The sequence below is a fragment of the Equus asinus genome, chromosome 1 (assembly GCF_041296235.1).
Source record: "Equus asinus isolate D_3611 breed Donkey chromosome 1, EquAss-T2T_v2, whole genome shotgun sequence".
Lineage (NCBI taxonomy): Eukaryota > Metazoa > Chordata > Mammalia > Perissodactyla > Equidae > Equus > Equus asinus.
In genome coordinates, this window is record NC_091790.1 from 101,735,129 (window position 1) to 101,750,697 (window position 15,569).

Here is a 15,569-nt window from a genome sequence, read left to right on the forward strand (position 1 = left end):
AGCACCTCAGGATAGGCACTTCTGGGCCTCTGACCTTTGGAGGGGATCCATCCAGAGAATTTTGCTAATTTTTACAACATCCTTGTATCACATAGTTTGCTTCCTCAATGAGAGAAAGTACAATTGACACATTGACACAGCCTCGTCAGCCCCTGCATGCCAGAGATGAGCAGAAGGCAACGAAATCAGGGTGAGAGCCAAGGCTGGGCAGCTGGCGAGGTGCCTTCCCCAGTGGAAAGTGATTGAGGCCAAGTCAAGTAGCAAACGAGCAGGCCGCAAGCCCAGCGAGTCTTCAGTGCCTTCCAGTAGGCCTTTGCCTGTGGCCTTACTCTGTGTCTGCATGAACCGTACTTGACTCCAAGGTTTTCTTCAGAATGTTGTCCCATTCATGCCACCAAGGCACCTATCCCTGTTCCCCTCTGCCACCATCCAAATGCAGCTCCCTTTGTCGTCTGAACATTCGTACTCCCTGATGTTCTAAGCTCTGTCCTCCCAATCTTATGCTCTGAGTCCCTGGAGATCCCATTCTTTTGCCTACATATCTGCTCCAGCCTTTTCCAACTGCTCCCTCCTTTCCCCTCAGGTCTTCTGAGCACCTCCTGCTTCCAGCAGGCCTCTTCATTCTCTCATCACACGCCTCCCAGGCTCTGAGCCCCTCCTTTTCAGCTTCCCTCTGGGACCTTTGACTCTACCCACCCCTTACACATCAGCGTGGCCCATCTTGTTGTGGGCCTTAGCTCTGCTCTGCCTGCACAAGCTCTGAGTGCTCTCACCTCCACCCACGGCTGAGCCACTCCATCTATTTCAGTGTCTCGTCTCCCAAGTCTTCATTTCCAGCCCAACTGCTCTCCTGCTCACCAGGGCTATAGTTCCACTTACATATTAATATGTCAACCTGTATACATAACAGAAACTGCAAAGTCTACCTGTCAAAGAGTGCATTCCTCATCTATCCTCTAAATGCCATCTACTTCACGTAACTCCCATCACAGTTGATAGTATCAATCCACTCAATTGTGTAACCAGAAACCTTGACTTATTCTCTCTTCCGTCACCTCAACATTCAATCAGTGAACCAACTAGTTCAATCTCGTCTCCCTCTGATATGTCTCTATAGTCAGCCCCTTCCTTCTGGGACCCTGCCTCTGCCACAGTTTTTGACCCTCTATGTCTCCCCTTGTCTTACTGACAGCTTCAGGGCTGGTCTGGCTCTTTCCGGTCTTACTTCCTTAAAATTTTCTCCACATTATGGCAAGATTTACTTTTTAAAAAACACAAATCCAATTATAGTATTTTCCATATGGGATATGACCATCTGTTTCTCTTTTCTGTCTCCAGCCTCACTGCCCACCACAACCCCAAAGGTCAGTCTCTGCTCTGGTCCGTCCACACTGCTTGCTGAAGGCTCCATTCCCTCTCACACCTTTCAATTCTTACTTCCAATTTTGGCTCCTCGACATGTCTTTTCTCCACTTGTCTGCTGAGTCTCCTATTCAACTGTGCCTTAAGACTCGGTGCAATCACCCCCTCTTTTTATAAGATCCTGGCTTCAGTCTCCATACCCTCTTATTACCTTGGGCTAAAGGAAACATTCTTCCTTGTGATATAATACAATTCTCAGGCTTATATTTGCATTTTAGTCTTACACACACACACACACGTATTACATATGTATAATCTGGCATTTAAGATGTATTGTAATTGTCGGTTTACTCACGTGTTCCTCCCACTACAGCTCCTTGAGGACAGAGATCTTGCTCATTTCATCTTTGTATCCTCCCAGCACCCAGTATGTGCTTAATTTATAATTGCTAAATTAATGAAGGTATTCCCACAACACCTAGGATTGTCCTACGTGGTGTGATATTTGGTGAAAATATTTCTTTATTGATTGCTGATTCCAATCCTCTAAGATGTGTCCTCTAAGACACCATCTTAAATTCCATACTCACAGACTAAGAGAGCATTGAGGGATATTAAGTACAATCTGTGTGCATACATGTTCTTGTGTCATGGGTTATAGTACTCTTTACTGTTGGAATGAACCTGCCTGAATGTGGCCTAAGGGAGAGCTGGCATTCAATTCTTAGGGTCATAAGTCTTGCCCACTCCACCTGCCTCCTGTCTGTGTGTTTCTGTCTCACAGTTTCATTATCCGCTTATTGATAAGTTACAGGAAAAGGAACGACACGGGGCAACTGTTGTTTCTTCACTTGTGCCAAACACATGATGCAGACACTGCTGTTTTAGCTCAAGACCTTCAGAGCTGAGAGTGCTTGGAGAAAGAGGGCATGTGCAATAGCTGGAAGCCTTAGCAGACGGGGGTTATTCTGATGCTATAAAACCAAAATACTGGGATAAACCCAGCAGGCCCAGGTATGACCCCAGAAGCTCCTTTCACCAGCAGACATGGCAACACATTATAAAGAAGGAGTCTCAGATAAGAACCCACACTAGCAGTCTCCAGGGCTCATTTCCCTCTTCACAGCAGGAGCACCCGCAGCGAGAGCAGGGCTAATTTTCAAATCAGGTGTGGTGGTGACACAGCAGGAAAGTGCCTGCATCCCAGATGTCCCAGGTAGCTTTCGGGAGGCTTCTAATACCTATGTCTGAGGTATCTCACCCACAGAACTGCACAGAATTGACTGAGACTTCTCTCCTTACACGTATATCAGTAAGCGGTAATAGATGCCTCCATAGGAGAGAACCAGATACTGGATTTTCCAGTCAAGATGATGCTTAGAGATGATCTGTCACAACAGCCTTATTTTACAGTAAGATGCAGAAGCTGATGTCCACAGTGCTAAAATCATTGGTCCAAGGTCAGAGAACCCATGACTGCCTCCAAGAAGCCTCTGCTGGAGACTCTCATGATTTTAGTAGAATTATTAACATTCACAACTGATATCTACTTACCTTAGTGTCTCCTCCAAAGGCAATTACTGTATCTTCTATCAATTTGCAGTGTCTTTAGTAACTTATTTTGCGTTCTGGGTGCAGACTAACAGAATCCTCTTTCTAGTGCGCTGTTATTCACTCTCAACACCCCTCAGAAACACTGTGGCCCTCAAGAAATGCTGTTGACCTCTGACTAAGAAAGCCTAGACCATTCAAACACAAGAAAGCAAAAATTCCAGATCTTACCACTCAAGATGGTTTTCCACAAACGCAGACATGGGGCTGATCTGCACGGTGTAAGTATCATTTGCAGAATACTCAAAGAGTCCGTAGTAAGGGTTGAAGAGCTCCTGAGACAAAAGGAAGAAGAACTCTCGCGAAGGACCACTGTAGTCCAGGCTGCAAAGGAAGCAGAGGCCCAGGAGCTCATTATGTGCGGGACGTGGGGACGGTGTCTATCCAGGTGCTAGTGTGCCTTTCAGAGTCGGTGCTGGGGAAACCAGAGAGCGACCTCGGCTCTTTACAGTGGATCCCAATGCAAGTATCAATTTTCTGTAGAAAACGAGGACGCCATACTGGTTTGGGGATGTTCTTACTCAGACGTCCATGAATGAACTCTTTTGGCAGTGTTCCTTAACCTTTTTTCGATCATGTAACACCTATTGGATAAAACACACAGCTGGCCCATTAAAAACAAGGACTTTGTTGTGGGAGGTACAAAAGAATTTCCTGCAACAGTGCGTGCATGTATGCATGTGTATGAATTGAAAAGTTTCCAAGTTCCTTCTGCTATGCCCTCCCAGGTGGGCTTGCCCTTCATGGTGGAGATGGTTTTCCATGAAATCGCTGAAATTATATGAATAATTTGGCATGCAGTCATATATGTGTACCCTAGGCAGAAGGACTCTTTGATCCGATACTCAGAACTGTACACCACCTGAAAAAGTAAAGCTCCAGTAGCTGAGGACTGTATTTTTGGTTTATACTTTGACACATAATGTCAGACTCTAGCACATGCCAATAATCGTAGGCTTTTGAAGAACGTGAAACTGAAAGCTTGGCAATACCTGGAGAGAAAGGCCTCCTGGGAGGACTTGATCAGAATCACCTTGGGGCAAAGGCTTAGAGCCACCCTGATCCTCCTTGAGAAAAATCACCTCAAATTAGGGGCTCAGGTTCACCCACACCGAGCTGTCTGCATAAAACCACTGGTGCCTCACCCCTCCTCTCCAACAAACGTGATGTAGAGCTTGCTTCGCTGGAGCTCCTTCCGGGAATAGGCCATCACCTGATTGAAGGTTCCCTCCAACAAGTGGTCCCGGCGGATGATGAGCCTGGGGAGAAGCAGCAGCCACGTGGGCGGGGAGCCGTGGCTCCACAGCGCCGACACTGGAGAGAGTGTGAGGTGAGCTGTGAGCGCCCAGGCCCACTCCCCAGCCTCTCCAACGAGGTCCACATCCCGCCAGCTCAGCGATGGACTCATCTGAACTCTTTTCAAAACATTGAAAGCACGAGGACAACACGGACACTTTTATAATTGGATACACTCCATTATATTGGACTACTTTTAGGATTCTTTTTGATCAATTCCAAAAAGAATCTTTTAAGTTGGATTCCTGAGTTTGGGTTTAGCTTTTCAAGATGAAAATAATAAACTCAAAAGGTGAAAAAAACCGACACATCTTTTTACTTCTATCCAAATTACACAGTTACAAAGAGTCTATGAATTTGACTGTAGAGTTAAATTTGTCCCAAGAATAAGTAAGGGAAATATAAGATCTTTTATTTAGTTCCCAAGTCCTTGTTTTCTGAAAAGGTCTACCATTGATTTTATACGTGCCTTTGTCTGAAATCCACTGTTCTTTCTCTCTTGCCGTCTCTTCTCTTCCCTACCCTTCCTGCCCCCCTTCCAGTTTCTTAACTTCCTTTCTTCTTTCTTTCCAACTTCCTTTTTTTGCTTCCTCCCTTCTATGGGCATACCTGCTACCGCACCATGGTACTCAATCTCCAAAACATATTACAAGGGATGGGGGAGAAAGGGAGGGAAAAACCGATCATCTGAATCCAGTGCCAAGCACTGGGGCACTCACTTAATTTTCCCTGGACCCTGACCAAATCCTTTGGCTTCCAGTTTTCGGTAGAAATTGCGGAGCTTGGCCTCAAAGTCTCTCCGGTAGGGCGAAGGGGCTCTTGCGCTGGCTCTCTGTAAACCTGCAGAGGGAAGCACATGGGCTGAAGGTCCTCACTCTTTATCAAAGAACCAATGGGCAGAGCCACGCAAGAGGAATGGCAGCCAGGGGCACGTTCCTGTCTTCACACTTGTGTCTCCAAGAGGTTTCCCTTGCTGCCATCGCTCCCTCAGTGACTTTGATAAGAAACAGAATACAGTCAGGAGAAGAATGAACTCTGATGACAATAAATATTTATGTCTTCCACTCCATTTCAGTTGTGTTTCTCTTAAAAGTACCTTGATGAGCCTATTTCTTGGCTTAATTGCACTTAAATATCTAAGACAACATAGATCAAACTAGACTAACCTTTTCCTGTGGGTTGCTATATTATAAGATGTGATTGTGACTACAATGAGGCAAGTAGGATTGTAACATATGTGCATGTCCTACTTTGCTAACTATATTGATATTGAAAAATCAAAATAATAAACATGCAAAAATAAACACACCTGTCCACTAGGGCCCAGAGCATTTAGGAGTTTATATTAGATTAGATAATAAATGCTTTATTATCTTTACACACCTTTTAATGAAAAAGGAATAGAAAAAATAACATTCTTCTCTAAGTTTTACAGAAGGCCAGAATCACGGTTTGCTCCTTCAATAACTACTTATTAGTTACAATATTCCAGGTACTGAATTTATAATCTAGAGAAGACTGATACCAACAAACTCACAGAAGTGAGAAGATGATTACAAGTTGAGATGATTGCTACCGATGAAAGCAAGGAACTCAGTTCTTTGAGACCACAGAACACTCTGGCCAAGTTTAGGAAGCCTTCCCTGGGGAATATCTGAAGAATAAGTAGGCATGAATTAGACTGAGTGAGTTAGGAAGGACTTCAGTTTAACTAGGAGAAGAGACGAGCTTGGAAAAGAAAAGCAATCTAGGTAGAGGATCAGTGTGTTCAAAGGCCCTGTGGCAGAATGGAAAGTAGTGCTCCAGTTTATCTGTAACACAGGCTGCAAGGACCAAAGTGATGCAAAACGAGGCTTGAGAGGGGGGCAGGAGACAATCAAACAGGATAAGATATATTCTGTTAAGCAATTTTGTTTAATGCTAAGCACAATAGGAAGCCATTGCATGGGGGCTGACAGGATGTGACTTGAGCTATGAAAACATCAGTCTTTCTGCAGTAGAGACAGCCTAAATTGGACTAGAGTGGTGTCAGTAGAGATGGGAAGTGGATAGATTGGAGAGATGTTTAGGAGGCAATGGATTGGATTATAGGTAGTGAGGGAGAGGTGGGTTTCAGATTTTGTAACTGAATGGACTCTGGTGACATTGAGATGGGGAACAATGGAAGGACAAATTTGTGGGGGAGATCATGAGCTTGGTCTTTGATGGCAGTACCTTTGAATGTTTAATTAGAAAGAAACGTAGTTGGAGAGAAAAGAGAAAACATCTGGGACTGAGTGTTGAGGATGATAAGAGGTGAAGGATGAGTCTGCAAAGGTGGCCAAAAGGTAGATGGACGCATACAGTGGTGTCACAGAAGCCAACTGAAGAGGTGACTGAAGGGGGAGAGCAGTCAGTAATATTACATGTGGCTGAAAAACTGGGAGGAGGGCTGAGAATTACCCACTGGACTGGGTGCCCAGAGGCCATGGTGACCTTATCAGAGACACCTCCTCTAACGCACAGGCAGGAAGGGGAGCGGGTGGGGCCAGGCTTGGTAGGCGTGTAGGATTGGTAGCAGGCATTTGAGACAGTTTCTGTCTAATGGCTTTAATTTTCTCAGTGAAGGAAGAAGGGACATATCATTTTCTAGGAGAGACACAGGGGGTTGAATGTTTAGGGGGAGCAGAAAAATTTGAAATGGCAGTAGAGAAGACAGAAATTTACTGAAAACATATGGCAGAATTTTAGTCTGGGTTTTCAATTTATAATTAATGATCTGCCCTGTCAAGTGAATTTTCCCAAGAATGCCTGACTACGGATGTGGAGGAAGCAGAGAGCAAGTTTGTCCAGAGCTGGAGTTCTGCAAATGAAAGGAGAGGATCAGGGGAGTTTAGGCCTTTGGCAAGGATGTTCCTGAAATGATGAACCATGGAATCTATGCTGGATAAGGGAAAGAGGGAAAGGAAAGGAGAGGCGTTCATGAGCTGGAGGTCCTGATGAGGGCAACAGATGGAAATAGGGGGAATAGTTGAAAAGGCATGTTGGACGTGAGCAGGATGCTTGAGTCAGTGATTTGAGAGATGATAACAAGGGCAGGAAGGTGTCTGTGGGAGGATGTGGTTGAGGTGGAGGAGGAGAAGGTCATTGCAGACAAGGAAGTCCAGAAACTGGGAGGTCAGGGAACTGAATGGGCGCCCTTGTGGATGCTGCAGTCATCGAGGATGATGGAAGGACCCAGGAAGGAGAGGGGGACCATGAGTCAGGTGCCACAGTCTGAGAAACAGCAAAGGTTGGTAGATGACAGCAACTAGGAGGGCAGATAGAGTGGAGCGGTATAAGCGAGGAAGCATGGGGGGCACCAGCCCCACCTTTGGACCCTCAGCATGTGGGGTGGGAGGGAACCCACAGCCACCACTTATAAAGTCGTATCTTCAGTGAAATGCCAGGTTTCAGGACACAGGTAGAACCAGAATACAAGTCTGAAGGTGCAAGCATATTTTTCTGTCCAGCAGATTACAGTATATGTTATAATAGGACTTTCACCGCTGTGGGTATACCACTATCCCCATGGCCACTGCTATGCATTTGCTAATAATTTATGCTTCACAAAGTACTTTGGCATAAATGTCTATAATTCCCTATCACTGTAGCACCCAGGGAAATTGCATAAAAATCTGGACAAATGGGAATTGTAAAATTTAACATCAAAGTCTTTGGATTCCATAATCTAGGACCCCACGGTCAATCGAAGCTGGGAGAACAAAGAAGTGAGCACTTTGACAAAATGAATTGGATGGCTGCTTGGATTCATGGCATCAGTAATGTCTCTATCAGGAAAGCTGGTTTCTTTTATAAAAGTTATCCAAATCATGCTCCTTTAACAAATAACTCTTTATTCTCTCTTATTTTCCTATTTGCAATATGATGTCTCCCCCATGTAATGATGTTAAAATCATACTTTACTGCCAAGTGTTTGGACCAAAGTGTAGACAGGTTACCAGGCTGGGACAATCTCTACAACAAAATGGCAGATTATCATGCAGACCAACAGCTCCTCCTCATGGAAGCCTCTGCTTCCCAAAAGTCAGTCACCCTTTGCACACTGGACACATCTGATTGTCCTGATGTTGGCTCTGACAAAGCTCCTGGCCCTCCTTTTCCCAGGTCATGCCATCTCAGTAACGTTGGATGTCAGAGGAAGTGTGCGTTGGGAATTTGCTTAACAGTAACATCGGTATACTTGTTGGAGGAAGTGACAACAATGAGACACTGACTTAAAAACAGATTTTAGCAGTTAGCAAAACTACCTCTAAGAGACAGTTCTGAATGACATGACCTGAAGGAGCCAAACTAATGGCGATTTTAGTTTTAGAGAGTGACACTGAGTGAGACACCTCTTCTGAGGGACAGAGCATATTGCCAAACTCCTTCTCTTCTGAATTTCCCCATTGGCTTCAAAAGCCAAGCTTGGACTCCAACTTCAGAGGTCATAAGACAGGAAGTTACTAAATTATTCAAACTAACTTCCTTTATTTTCAAAAGTTGTAAAAAGAAATTTGGGGTTACTACAGAGACTTACAATAATGCGATAATGCAAACCAAACAAATGGGGAAAAACTCTCCAATATCTGGATCCCGTTTAGGGGGATGGATTTTAGTTAAGCTAATTATCTCGATGAACCTAGGAAATGATATCTTCTTTTTTCACTAAGGAGCTCAATATATATCTCCTCATTTGGAATGGAAAATACCTACAAAGACTTTTTGAATTAGGAGTAAATTCATTCCAACACATAAAGAAAACTTTGGGAGAACAGTTTCATATCACATAAGAACACTGTTTGGCATCTTCGTGGGGACACAATGATGGTCCCTAGTAACGAATAGCCCAGGAACCCCTTTACAACTTAATGAAAAGTTACCCAAATTTGTAACTAATAACATTCTGAGTCATAAGGCAGGATGTTTCAGAGAGGGCGCTTCCCTTTGAATGCCTGGAGGGCACGCTTGGAATGCAACAGCAATTTAGAGCAGAGGTAGGCAGACTTTGTCTGTAAAGGGCCAGACAGTAAATATTTTAGGCTTTTTGGGCCATATGGTCTCTGTCGCTACTATTCCACTCTGTCGTTATAGTGTGAAAGTCGTCATAGAAAATACATAAACAGGTGGGGCACGGTTCCAATCAAATTTTATTTATAGACACTGAAATTTGAATTTCACATAATTTTCACGTTATGAAATGGTTGTTGTAAAAAGTTTTTTCAAACCACTTAAACATGTAAAAGGCATTCTAGCTGTGTGCATCGCAAAGGCAGGTGGCAATTTGTCATCACCCAGTGTAGACTGTGTGCTTTCCACCAGAAAATTGAGGGGGGGGTGAAGAGAGGACAAGTCGCATTGCCCTTCTTCCACCTCCATCTGTGGAAACACAGATGGCCACTTACAGGAGACAGACTGAGATGCTCAAGTTACCTGGGGAGTTCTGAGGGGAGGAACAGGGTGAGCAGCGGGGAGAGAAGCTGTACCCAGGGTGGAAGGCAGCTTGCAGGGGGACGTAGGACATAATCTCTTCTTCAAAGAGACTGCAAAGTGAAAATACAAAAGGTTAGTTCTCCGTCCATGAGAGAGTGTTCACGAAGTGGAGTGACAGCAGTCACAGTTCTCACAAGGCAACGACAGCACTGAGATTCAGTTGTAGTATAAAAGACAGGCATATCTCAGCATGCAAATTCTCAGTGTTATTTAAAAAATTTGGTGTTTTTTTTTTTTTTTTTTGCTGAGGAAGATTCGCCCCAAGCTAACATCTGCTGCCAATCTTACTCTTTTTGTATGTGAGCTGCTGCCACAGCATGGCCACTAACAGACCAGTAGTGTAGGTTCACCCCTGGGAACTGAACCTAGGGTGCCAAAATGGAGCACACTGAACTTAACCACTAGGCCACCGGGTCTAGCCCCTCAGAGTTATTTTAAACCCTAGTTAATCCTACAGCAAAGTTTACACCAAGTACTATACGTAGCTCTTGATACCCCGAGTTGTAAATGTAAAGAAGGCAATGGATAGCAGGTACAAGGGTGGCCCTACTTCAGTCACAGCCAGTAGAATCTTCTAGAACAAATGGCAAGTGTTTCAGTCTGGGCTATAGTGGAGAACTGCCCAGGGCAGCTTTTCCAGAATGTTTCAGGCTTAGCCCCTTACCTCAGCAAAATGACTAGGTCTGCATCACAGGACAACTTTTCAAGGCCATGATTACCCTCAGTCCGAATGTAATGGATTTTCTCCCTAGAATAATGTGGGAAAGAAAATAATGATTACACACCAACTCATAGGCTAAGGAATATGTCCCTTTGGATCCCTTTTTTTTCTTTCCAATATGGCTGAACAGCAATGTCCTAACGTCCAGTGTATTTCACGGTATTTTAAGTTCGTATTGCAGTTCCTACAATGCTCTACAAGGCACGGCCTTTCCTCCGACTCACACAGGGACCAAAGCTGAGGAGCACAAGAGAGGTCCTCGGATACCCACGACAGTCAGGAGCGGAGCTGGGTAAAGAGAGCGGCTGAAGGACTGTGGGCTCAGGGCGTCTTGGAAGCTGGCAGAGGAAAGAGTGAGGGGCCGCCTCTTGAGAAACCTTATGCTTGATGGAAAATGCATAAGGCCACACTGGGCACAGAGAGGGGCTGGCCCCCGGAACACAGGAGGGTCTCCCAGGTTGGTCTGAGCACAGGCATCAATTTCTCTCTGTTTAGTTACAATTCACGCATTCTGATCCTTTTCCACTACCTCCAACTCCAACCCAGCAAATTATTCCAATAAGTCTGTGGATGAATAGCATTTATTTTGATCAAAGGAACTTTGTAATTTGATTCTCTGACATTCAAATATTACAAACACCATGGTCAAGAATCACTCTATTGTATGCATGCTTCAAAGTAGTTAAATTTTTTCCCTTTTTTGAAGAGATGCAGCAGAAATCTGGGAAGACTTAAGGATTGAGTTTTAAAGATATTTAACTTTTTTCTTTTTTTTGTTTAATTTTTTATTTTGAGATGATCTTAGAGTCACGTGTAATTCTAAGAAATTAATACAGAGTGATCCAGTGTACCTTTTACTCAGGTTCCTCCAATGGATGGCTTTTTAAAAATCTATTTATAAAAATACTGCAGACACAAATTTTCCTCTCTCTGATGATACAACATGAATCTAAATCTTCATCATAATTTGCATATTTTTAGGCAAAAATATAATGAACTTGACCTTTCGGTGTGGGTATTTTTTTAAAAAGACAAGGGCAACTTCTTGGCGTCTACAAAGATACACAGAATGGGATTAAACAGAAAAATGCACTGTGACCCCAGCTCTCAGTTTAGGTTGAGTACCACTGTAGTAAATGCGATTCCCAAATCCTGGGGGAGCTCAGGGTGGCTTCTCTGCCCAGGGGTTTGAAGAATGGAGCAGACCTGTACACACATTATTTTGCAGGAAGCATGTGGAAGGCGAGCCAAGAATGCAAGCACCACACCTCCTCCAGCACGTGTTCCTCCTTCCATGTCCTTATGTCCTGACCCCGTGTGCCTGAGCTTCGTCCTCCCAATCCTGACACCACCTCCCAGCCTCTCATTTGGAAGACTCCCATGGATCTACTCTTCTGGTTTACTGACCTCAGCCCCATAAAGGGCCTCAAAGTTATATGCTCTCCCAATGACAATGTCCCTGGTGCAGATCATCCTGCTGCCCCAAGGGACACACATCTGGGTAAGCCCCTGATCTCCCTGCCTGGGGGAGAAGGGGGAGGACATTCTATGGATCACCCTTGGTTCTCAGCATCCCTAGAGAAAGCAAGTCCAAAGAGGGTCAACCCTACTAGGGCAGCAGAGTGCCCTTCCCAGTCATGGAAAGCGGCACCCCAATGTGGTGGTTCTACCATTGCACCACCCACACAGGCCACAGCCATGTGTCAGAATGCCATGCCACTTTTCTGAGAGTTTTGGTGGCTCTCCATAGGACATTACACCCCCTGTGATGTCTATGAAGATCTCATGCAGACCCAGTGGTCTGAGGGCCTCCCAGTGCCCCTGGGACTCCCTCCCAAAGGTAGTGAGAACTGGGGAAGATCTCTGGGGCTGAGAATGCCATCTGCCTCTCCTGCATATATCCTCTGGCCATCAGGAAAACTCCTGTGCAAAGCTGTTCTCGGAGCTCAGGCCGGTAGAGCCACCTGCCTCCTTGACATCTTGTCATCTCTACTTATGGTCTCAAAGACCTCAAAATGCAATATCCAAAATGAAATCCTGGACATTCTCCCTCTACTCAAGCCAGTGCCTCCTCCATCTTCCCCATCTCAGTAAATGACACTGCTATGGTCTGAATGTTTGACACTCTGATATTCACATGTTGGAATACTAATGCCCAATGTGACAATATTCAGAGGTGAGGTCATGAGGTCAGGAGGGTGGAACCCTACGAATGGGATTAGTGCCCTTAAAAAGGAGACCCTACAGAGTTCCCTGGTCCCTTCCATCACGTGAGGGTATGAGTGGTCTGCAACCTGGAAGAGGGCCCTCACTCTGACCATGCTGGCACCCTGGACTCTGACTGCCAGCCTCCAGATTGTGAGCAAAAGTTTCTGCTGTTTATAAGCCACCCAGACTGTGGTCTTTTGTTATAGCAGCCCAAATAGGCTAAGACAGACATCATTATCCACTGATCTGGCTGTCCCACCCCAGCTGTCATTCCTACTTTCTCTTGTCTCCTCACCCCCACATTCAAGCTGTCATCAGCTTCTGTTGTTTTTGCACTCACAGTATCACCACAAGCTGCTCGCTCCTCTCCCTCCATGCTCTCCCATCACCTGTACAACCATCATCTCTCTAGTAGATTAATATCACAGTCTCCCATGCAGCCCCCTGCACTATCTTATGCCCCACCTCCGGTCTGTCCATTCTCCACAGAGGAGAGCAGTCCAAGTGGTCACCAAAAACACAGATACAACCATCTTTTCTTTCCTGCTGAAAACTCTTTAATCACTTCTCAAATAAAATTGCACTTCAAATAAAATCTCAGCTCCTTCCCATTGCCGACAAGACTCCTCTCTCCACCTTCAATGTGGTCCCCTGTCTCCCTCCCTATCTACCCCCGAGCCATACTGGACTTCTTTCATTCTTCACCTACATAAAGCTTTTCCTCCTCAGGGCCTTTGCACACTCTCCCCCTCATCTTCACCTTCCATGTCAGGGAGAGCTCCTTCTCATCCAGCTCTGCCTTCCTGGGAAAGGCTTCCCTGTCTTCTGTCTTGGTGCTAAGTTCGTTTCCTCAGTACTCGCACCTTATCCACTATCACTGGATGCTGATCATGTCTTTCACGGCCCTTACACATTCTATAGCCAAATATTTGGCCTAAAAAAACCCAAACAAACCAAACTTGTCTATCATCTCTCTCTCTCAGTGGATTGTAAGTGCCATGAAAGAAGGGCCCGTGTCGGTTTTGCTTGCTACCGCATTACACAATCCTGATTCAGAGTGGTTGCACGGTAGAAGCACTAGCTGAAGGAAAGAATGAATGAATGAGGACTGCTACCATGATCCTTAAAGTTAACAACATCATTAGCCTCCAGGTTTTCTGGCTCCATCTTCCCCCTCCACGTGCGGCTTCCTTATGATTCACTGCTGTCTGCTGAACACAGTTTTCTGAGAATGCACCCTCCACTCTTTAACCCAGAAACTGGTTTTGTGGACCCAAGAAGGTGGAGCCATGGCTCCTTGAGAACAGCAATGGCTGAACAGCAGACATGGTCCCCACTTGGGAACCACGGAGGAAGCAATAAGTTCTTCCTCTGGGCAGGGTCACGGGGAGAGGTGATTTTCTTTTCAACTTTCAGACTTTTAAAATAGAGCTGAGTCACCCTCGCATCACATCCAGGGGCAAGTAGAGGCCTAGTTATAGCGAGCAGTGCCCAGCTTCCTGGTTCCCTTAAGCCTGACCCCTTGAAGAGCAAGTTCTTGCTCTTGACATTCTGCCCTTTTAATTCCACGGCCTCTTAGTCAGTTTCTTATGTCACTGTGGGCCTTCTGTTTTTGAGGAGACATTTGGGTTCTCAACCTGGGGTCCACAGGTCCTTTAGGGTCCATTAACTGTTTGAAACACAAGCAAAGATTTATGATTACGTGTAGTGGAGGGTGTATGATAGTTTCCTCAGATCTTCAAAGGAGTCCATAACTTCAAAAAGATTATGAGTTTCTATACTAGATAATTTCTATGGTTTTTCCAGCTCCAACAGGCCCTGCTTCCAAGTCCCCACATATCTGGAAAATCATAATCGTACAATTCCACACTGCAACAAAATCTTTAAGGTTTCTTGGATTTTGTTATAACACAATATTACACAACAGGGCTGAAAAATTTACTTCCCTCTGGAAATATATTCCACTCTTTCACACAGGGGGTTCTTTTTATTTTTACTTTTCAAATGATTTAAATGGGACTCTAGTTCAAGTTCCTCCATAGAGTAAGCAGTGATCTCATCACTTAGGGTAGAATGAGTGATGTAAAAAACGTTCGAGAGCAGCAATGTGTCAGGAACTTTTCAGGTAGTATAACTCCTCTAAAACTCCCTCGGAAATTCCCTTAAATTATTATGTACTGTGAGTCAAAGAGTAGCCCAAAAATAAATGACCCATAGGACTGAGCATGTCACTGGCTTCTGTGGCACAGTAACGAAACTTGGGTAGAGCTGAATATAAGTGGAAGTGACAATTACTCATGTGAAAGCTCATCTGTTCGTGCTAAAAACCTTTCATTCGCTCTAAAAGTAACTAGCGTTTCCTATCTTCAAAGTAGAGAACCAGGTTCTGAGGGGGCAGAGTGGGTACGAAGACAGGGAATATATAGGTCCTGCTCCAAAGGGCTTGTAGTGTTGTGGGGAGACATAAGCATGTGACAGAATATAAGAGATAATGGAAAAGTATCTCAGAGGTACAAAAAAGAACGCTGTTAAAGCAAAACAAAAGAAATACTAAAATCTGCCTGGATCACCAAATCTTTGCATTTGATTTGAGCCTTTAAAATGAGATGAGATGCCCTCAAGAGAGAAGCCATTCCAGCGAGGGCAGAGGTAGACGAGGACACAGCCCGCTTAGTGGAGGTGGAAGATACCAGAAGGAAACAACTAGTGCAGGATGGAGAGTTAGGTTAGGGCCAGAAACTGTGCATAAAGATCTTGACTTTATTTCATATACAGTGGGAGCCATGAAAGCTCTTTTGAAGGGCAGGAGTGACAGGATTTGATCTGTGCTATAAGAAGGTAATTCTGGTTATAGTAG

General features: G+C 44.8%; 1 protein-coding gene across 2 annotated transcripts in view; it reads right to left on the reverse strand.

Moving 5' to 3' along the window:
• The window catches only part of HECW1 (HECT, C2 and WW domain containing E3 ubiquitin protein ligase 1), a 392,878-nt gene that overhangs the window by 51,557 nt on the left and 325,752 nt on the right, over positions 1-15,569 (reverse strand). For both annotated transcript variants that reach the window (XM_070504453.1, XM_044770932.2), the window contains 5 exons: positions 10,448-10,531; positions 9,724-9,833; positions 4,989-5,109; positions 4,119-4,232; positions 3,145-3,297 (listed from right to left, as the gene is read on the reverse strand). In XM_070504453.1, the coding sequence (XP_070360554.1) occupies positions 3,145-3,297; positions 4,119-4,232; positions 4,989-5,109; positions 9,724-9,833; positions 10,448-10,531 (582 nt within the window). The remainder of the gene's footprint in view (positions 1-3,144; positions 3,298-4,118; positions 4,233-4,988; positions 5,110-9,723; positions 9,834-10,447; positions 10,532-15,569) is intronic.